This window comes from Pelodiscus sinensis, chromosome 5 (assembly GCF_049634645.1).
Source record: "Pelodiscus sinensis isolate JC-2024 chromosome 5, ASM4963464v1, whole genome shotgun sequence".
NCBI lineage: Eukaryota > Metazoa > Chordata > Testudines > Trionychidae > Pelodiscus > Pelodiscus sinensis.
Window position 1 is genome coordinate 7,919,261 of NC_134715.1, and position 6,733 is coordinate 7,925,993.

The following is a 6,733-nucleotide window of genomic DNA, read 5'->3' on the forward strand; positions in this document are numbered from 1 at the left end:
AGGTGCATGGGAAGAAAATTCTGAAGATGCTCCAGAATGTCTTCTGCTGGCTGCCGCTGGGCACCTTAATCGATCAGAAAGTCCTGATTTTACACGGTGGCGTGTCTGACATGACTGACCTGGAGCTGCTGGGCCAAATCGAAAGGCACAAGGTACGTCTCCTTGGTGGATGTGCCGCTGGCTTGTGCGGGCGAGAGCAGGTTTCTGTGTGATATCCTGGCCAGGGAGGATAAAAACAGAGACTGGCTTTTGCCGTTTAGACCCCAGCTTGAGGGGTCCTCTCTCCGCTAGACCCTCCTTTCCCAGCGGCGCTAGCTGGGTTATCTCCTGCTTTGCACGGGGCTCTACAACACCTAGGCCAGTAAGGCAGTGTGATTAATCCCCATTTAACAAAGGGGAAACTTTGGCAAGAAGTGCTGCGTGGCTTGGCCAAGGCCACAAGGGTCAAGTTTGTGTTGGAGCCAAGGTGGGAATTGCCCTCCAACCTCGTGTCCAGACCCCCACCCCTCTGTCTTTTTTTTTTTTTTTTCTTTCAGTTTGTTTCTGTACTAAGGGGCAAAAAGAGAGAAGAGAAGTGTAGACACGTGGACTCCGCAGCGATGAACAGCGAGAGCCCTGAGGGCGTCGACTCTCCGAAGTGCAGTTCGTTCCCTGGCTCGTGCCTCCATCCCAGCGCTAGCAGAACAGAGCTTTCCCAGTGGGTCCGGCAGACAGTCCAAGAGGAGCTGGAGAAGTGCCGCAGACAGGTGGGGTTTGGTGAGACCCCGGCGGACAAGGAGCTCACCTGCGTCAGCTCTGTCACCATGTCCGAGTCGGAGCTGGAGTCCTGTGGAACCAGCCACTCTCGCCAAGAAGAGTGGAAGCAGGTGAGTTTGGCCGCCTGGGACAGCACTGGGATCCTGTCCTCCCGCCATCTAACACCGTCTTCTCCTGCGGACTGTGCATGCAGGCTGGGCTGCCCAATCCGTGGAGACCTCACAGGGCTGCCCGGTGCTTCGAGGGAGGTGTGGAATCTCAGATGCTCTGGTGTGTCAGGTGCTGGTAAATGTTGACGTTGCCGCGGCAACCTCTGCAGAGAGTCGTCCTGTGTGTTTGATTTCTCAGATTGTCGATATATTGTGGAGTGACCCGGTGCCTCAGGAGGGCTGTACAATGAATACAGTCCGCGGAGGTGGCTGCTACTTTGGGCCTGATGTGACGGAGAAGATTCTACAGAAGCACGGCCTGCAGTTGCTGATTCGCTCTCATGAGTGCAAGCAGGAAGGCTATGAGTTCTGCCACAATCGAAAGGTAGCTGGAAAGGCCAGGGCCAGAGGGACAGAGTTAAGGGTATTTGAGCACGTTTCTGTACTACCCCTTTGGGTTTCTTTTGAGTTTTACTTTAACTCTGAATATCGTGGTGCTTTTGTTGATAACTGCTGTACAAAATGCCTATAGGATTGTAACCCTGGAGTTACTGATACATGCTTTCTCCCTTAAGTCAGTTTTTGGACTGGGGATCTTAAAATTACTCTCAGATCCATCCCAGAGATGCTGCCTCTGCGCAGACCAGGCATGTGTCCGTATATCGTACGTTGCTGTACTTAGTAAATTAAGTTTACTATCTCCTTCGTTATATAATTACCTATGGGGTATCCAGACAGGGGTTTTATTCAAAACCGTTTGCGATGATGCCGAGGGTTGAAAACTGCCAATGTGAATGAGCAGCTACAGGACCAAATTCTGCTCTGACACACCAGGGTAAATCCAGAGTGACTTCACTTCGGTCTGGATTCAGAGTTGTATATTTGGGAGCAGAATTTTTCCAAAAGAACTTGGTAAAATAGCAGAAGTCTGGGCATGATGGCTAGTGACCTGGCAGTACCCCTGGAGAACATACATCTTTTCATTCTTCCCTACCCAAACATTCTCCTAGAATTTCCTTTCTCCAAACAAATTATACTGCTCCTTGATCTGGTCTGTGAATTGTCTGTGTGTATTGTACCTGACGAGAAATGCCTGCCCATTTTTCCCATTTAGGTACTGACAATCTTTTCCGCTTCAAACTATTATGAGGTTGGCAGTAACAGAGGAGCCTATGTGAAACTGGGACCGGACCTGATCCCTCATTTTGTGCAGTATCAAGCTAACAAGACAGCCCACACATTAACTATGAGACAAAGGCAAGGCTTTCTAGTTCAGTTTTATAAATGGCATAGAAATACAAAGTATTAGCCATGCTATTATGAGATGCACTTTAGATCAGTGTTTCACAACCTTTTTTTATAAAGTACCCCTTATAATTTTTTTTAAGTACCTCCAGTTTCTACAGTTTTCAGAGAGACACAATTTTTTTCTACCATTGTAACACATTATTACATAAGAATGGCCGTACGGGGTCAGACCAAAGGTCCATCTAGCCCAGTAGCCTGTCTGCTGACAGTGGCCAATGCCAGGTGCCCCGGAGGGGGTGAACCGAAGACAATGATCAAGCGATTTGTCTTGTGCCATCCATCTCCAGCCTCTGACAAACAGAGGCCAAGGACACAATTCCTACCCCCTGGCTAATAGCCTTTTATGGACCTAATTTCCATGAATATATCTAGCTTCTCTTTAAACTCTGTTCTAGTTCTAGCCTTCACAGCCTCCTCTGGCAAGGAGTTCCACAGGTTGACTATGTGCTGTGTGAAGAAGAACTTTCGCTTATTAGTTTTAAACCTGCTACCCATTAATTTCATTTGGTGTCCTCTAGTCCTTATATTATGGGAACTTAATTTAAACAACTTAATTGTAGCCAGGCGGGCAATGAAATTTTTGGGTGCAAAAAGTACAAAAATAATAAAGCGCTGTAAAAATTAACACAAAAATTCAGTTTTCTCCAAATTTCAGTGGGGTTGATGTACCCCCCCCCCCCCGACTTCTCTCGAGTACCCCTAAGGGTACTCGTACCACTGGTTGTGAAACACTGCTTTAGATCACCAAATTCTGCTTTAGAATGAAACCAGAATGCAGATTGATTAATCCAAAACCCCAGATAGGAAAAGAGCTGACGTTTTGAGAGAGTTTGGATGTTCATTAATCAAGACAGGATGTCTTTCTAAAAGGTGTGCTGCTTTAGCACCAGAAATTACATGCTTGGGACAGGAATTACTAGGTGAGGTTCTGTGTGTGATGGAAATCACAAAGCTCTATTCTGGCCTGAAACTCTTACTCTTGGGTCCATTTCTAATCTCCCCTTTTCAGTATAAAGTATAACTATTCCCATTTACAAACTACAGTAAAACTCCAATAGTCCAGCATCCAATAGTCCGGCACTCCTGATAATCCGGCATCAAAATGGCAAGAGCCTACTGAGTGAGCTTCGGCAAAAAATGAGTCACAAGCTTATGGCTGCAGCAGCTGAACTGAGCAAAAAGGGTAAAAAAGGCTTAAAAAAACTAAAACATTACAGTATACTGTATACAGTATGTACAATAAAAAGGGTTAAGAACACTTTATACACAGTATATAATGTATACAGTATATATATAACCAGTTTATAGTACCTCCTGATAGTCCGTCATATCTGATAATCCGGCACCACCTAAATCCCATAAGTTCCGGATTATCGGAAGTCTACTGTACCTGGAAGTTTGACTCAATCACTTCAAGAAGCTGATCAGATGGGACCAGCCCCTTAGAAGATGAACATGTGAAACAAATGGGGACAGCCCAGACCTTTGTGAAGTAAGAATAACACATGTGTCTAGTTCTAGGACAAGCAAGGCTCCTAAACTGACTTGAGCAGGATCTTGAACTGATTTCTAGGTACAGGGTTGGGGCGAGGGAACTTGTAGCTCTGGTCATATGCAGTGATTCATGCTGGGATGAATTACACCAAAGCTACAGGGCAGAGCATCTTGTGTGATCTGACGTGGGGCAGTTTGGTTTTAACTTGCCTGCCATAAATGCACGATGCCCGTGTGAGACATGTCCAGGGCAGGTGTGAATGGTTCCAGATGGAAAGTCGAGGCAGAGACTCTCTCTCTCTCTTGCTCTCCTGGGAGGAATTGTGTGTTTAAATGTCTGTGTCTCTTCTGCTTGTTCTAGGATCAGCCGTGTGGAGGAGTCAGCCTTTCGCGCGCTCAGAGAGAAGCTCTTTGCCCACAAATCAGACCTCATCTGTGCATTTAAGGGCTACGACCAGGATGACACTGGTGAGACTAAGCAAAGAGAGGGCCTCATGAACTAATAGGCCGTGGACAGAGCCCCAGGTGGCTTTCCCTGGTGTAACGGAGCTGTCTGTCTACAGCAGCTGCCCAGCGATGGTTGGCAGTGGGCTTCAAGGGGCATAAAGCAAAAGTGGGAAAACTTGGGCCTTGGTGGCCCGGTTGGGGATAAAATAAGGCTTTCTGCGGGCAGTGCCTGTGGAAGAGGTGTGGTGATGTCACCAACAGGATTACGGAATAAGCAAGGCCATTCTTTCCGAGGGTGATGGCAGGGGGCTTTCATGAGTGTCCCTTTCCCACAGGAATCATCACACTGAGCGACTGGGCCACGGCGGTGGAGTCGGTTTTGCGCTTGGGACTGCCCTGGCGGATGCTGAGGCCTCAGCTGGTGCGCAGTGCCGCAGGGGGCATGCTGGAATACAAATCCTGGCTCGAGCACTTAGCTGTGGAACAACGGAGCAAGGAGGTAACCGGCGACGTGCCCGTTGCTCAGAGCAAAGCAGGCGGCTTGGACCACGAAGCCCGTGGGCCTGCAGAACTGACAGGGCCTCCAGCTGCCATGGTGATGAGGGCATGTGCTAGAAAGCTGAGATGGAGAATTTGTTCATGGAGGGCCCGATCCAAGCCCCACTGACATGCATGGAAAGGTGCCCATGTGCATTCGATCGGGCCCATGAACATTTTCTGCATGTTGTTAATGACACGTGTATTTCTATTCCTTTGTTTGTTTAACCGTTAGCAAGTTAAGCTTTGAATCCTCACAGCAATCCTGTGAGGTAGGTAAGGGCCAAACCTTATTTTAGTGGCTGGAGGTGGATTTGTGTTTTACCATTTGGTTTGTTAGGCTCTTTGGAATCCACTGAGGGGGGGTCCCTGAATTTAAAAAAAAAAAAAAAAAAAAAACCACCTACATCTGGGGACTACACTGGCATATCTAGAACCAAATTTGGAACAAGCCCTAAAATCAGAGATGTGGAAGCCTAGCCCACAGTAATGTTGAGTTCGAGGTGCTGCAGTTCAGGGCTTTTCAGATCCCAGTTGTAGGAATGTGGCCCTATAACTCTAGTGCAACCAAATCTCAATGCAAAATGCATAGACGCATCCTCCTTACAATACAGTTGAGTGCTTGCAGATGAGGCCACAGTGGGATGCGGTGGCAGCATACCTAGGAGGGTCAAGAATTAAGATCTGTACACAATTAAAGTATTTAGTAAGGGTTTCTAAGTGTGTGTTTGCAGTACATAGTAACATGAAAAGGCCATTCTTTTCGGCTATGGGTGAATTGCTTTTATTTATGCACCATAAACTGTAGTCACTATATAAAAGTCTGAAATCCCAGCCTATGCTAGGACTTGGTAGTCTCAGAGGGGTATGTTAGTCTGTACCTGGAAAAAAAAAAAAAAAAAGTCCTGCAGCACCTTTAGAGACTAATAAAAAATGTAGCTGGTATCATGAGCTTTCGTGGGCAAAACCCAGTTCTTCAGATGAATGGAGCAAGGGTCTAGGGTACAAATAAATAGCAGAGAAAGAGAGGGGATGTGGAGGGAAAGGAGGACAAAAAATCTTGTCTGTCAGTGCTAAATGAGGCTAATAATTGTCCAGAGCTTAGCTTTTGATGTCATTGGGGTGTTCACTGTAGTGGCCCATCCAGAGCTGGTCTTCGTTCAAACATTGATTACAGGTATCAGATTTGCAAATGAAGGCAAGTTCCACAGCGTCTCTCTCTCTCCATCTAGTTTTTGAAATTGCTTTGTAATAGTACAGTCACTTCTAGATCCATGGAGTGCCTGGGCAAGTTAAAAGATTACTCAACAGGTTTCTGTGTGTTACCATTTCAAATATCTGATTTGTGTTCATTCATCCTTTGTCGTAGAGACTGCAGTTTGGCCAATATACATGGCAGAGGGGCATTGCTGGCACTTGTTAGAATGTTTTAATGTAAAACAAAATGTGTTTTATCTTCCAGCATATACAGTCAAGCTTACTAGAAACTATTTATCGAAACCGCTCCAACCTGGAGACCATATTCAGGATCATAGATAGTGATCATTCAGGTAAGGATGAGTTTTGACTCACTCCCCCCCACTATATTTTACCTTTACACTCTCTCTCACCCCCCCCCCCCCCTATTGTTATAGATGGGGAACCAGAAGGCAGTTTTCTCAGTAGTTAGAACAGGGTCTTAGGAACCAGTATGATCTTTGGTGGCTCAGCTGAGGATGTCTAGTTTAGTTGTGGGCAAATCACTGTGTGTTGTGAAAATGGACTTTTGCAGGACCTTGGTGCAACGGGAATACAACCCATGATGATGACTTTGTGGTTACGGTGCCCTGTTGAGACTCAGGAACAAAACCCCAGTTGTGCTGATAGCTACCTCCTGTAACTGGGCAATTACTTAAGTTCCAGTTGTGCACCATTACAGACAATGGCAATTTTGTCAGTGATTTCAGAAGGGTAGGATCAAGCCCTTCAAACTGTCTGTGCCTCCGTTTCCCGTCTGTAAAATGAGGAGATTCCTTGACAGGGTTTTTAGAAACTTAATTCAA

General features: G+C 46.4%; 1 protein-coding gene across 3 annotated transcripts in view; it reads left to right on the plus strand.

Annotated features, from left to right (window-relative positions):
• PPEF2 (protein phosphatase with EF-hand domain 2) overlaps positions 1–6,733 on the plus strand; it is a 31,119-nt gene that overhangs the window by 20,577 nt on the left and 3,809 nt on the right. For all 3 annotated transcript variants that reach the window (XM_075929439.1, XM_075929440.1, XM_025190043.2), the window contains 7 exons: positions 3–152; positions 537–866; positions 1,105–1,290; positions 2,020–2,162; positions 4,069–4,175; positions 4,490–4,653; positions 6,154–6,241. In XM_075929439.1, the coding sequence (XP_075785554.1) occupies positions 3–152; positions 537–866; positions 1,105–1,290; positions 2,020–2,162; positions 4,069–4,175; positions 4,490–4,653; positions 6,154–6,241 (1,168 nt within the window). The remainder of the gene's footprint in view (positions 1–2; positions 153–536; positions 867–1,104; positions 1,291–2,019; positions 2,163–4,068; positions 4,176–4,489; positions 4,654–6,153; positions 6,242–6,733) is intronic.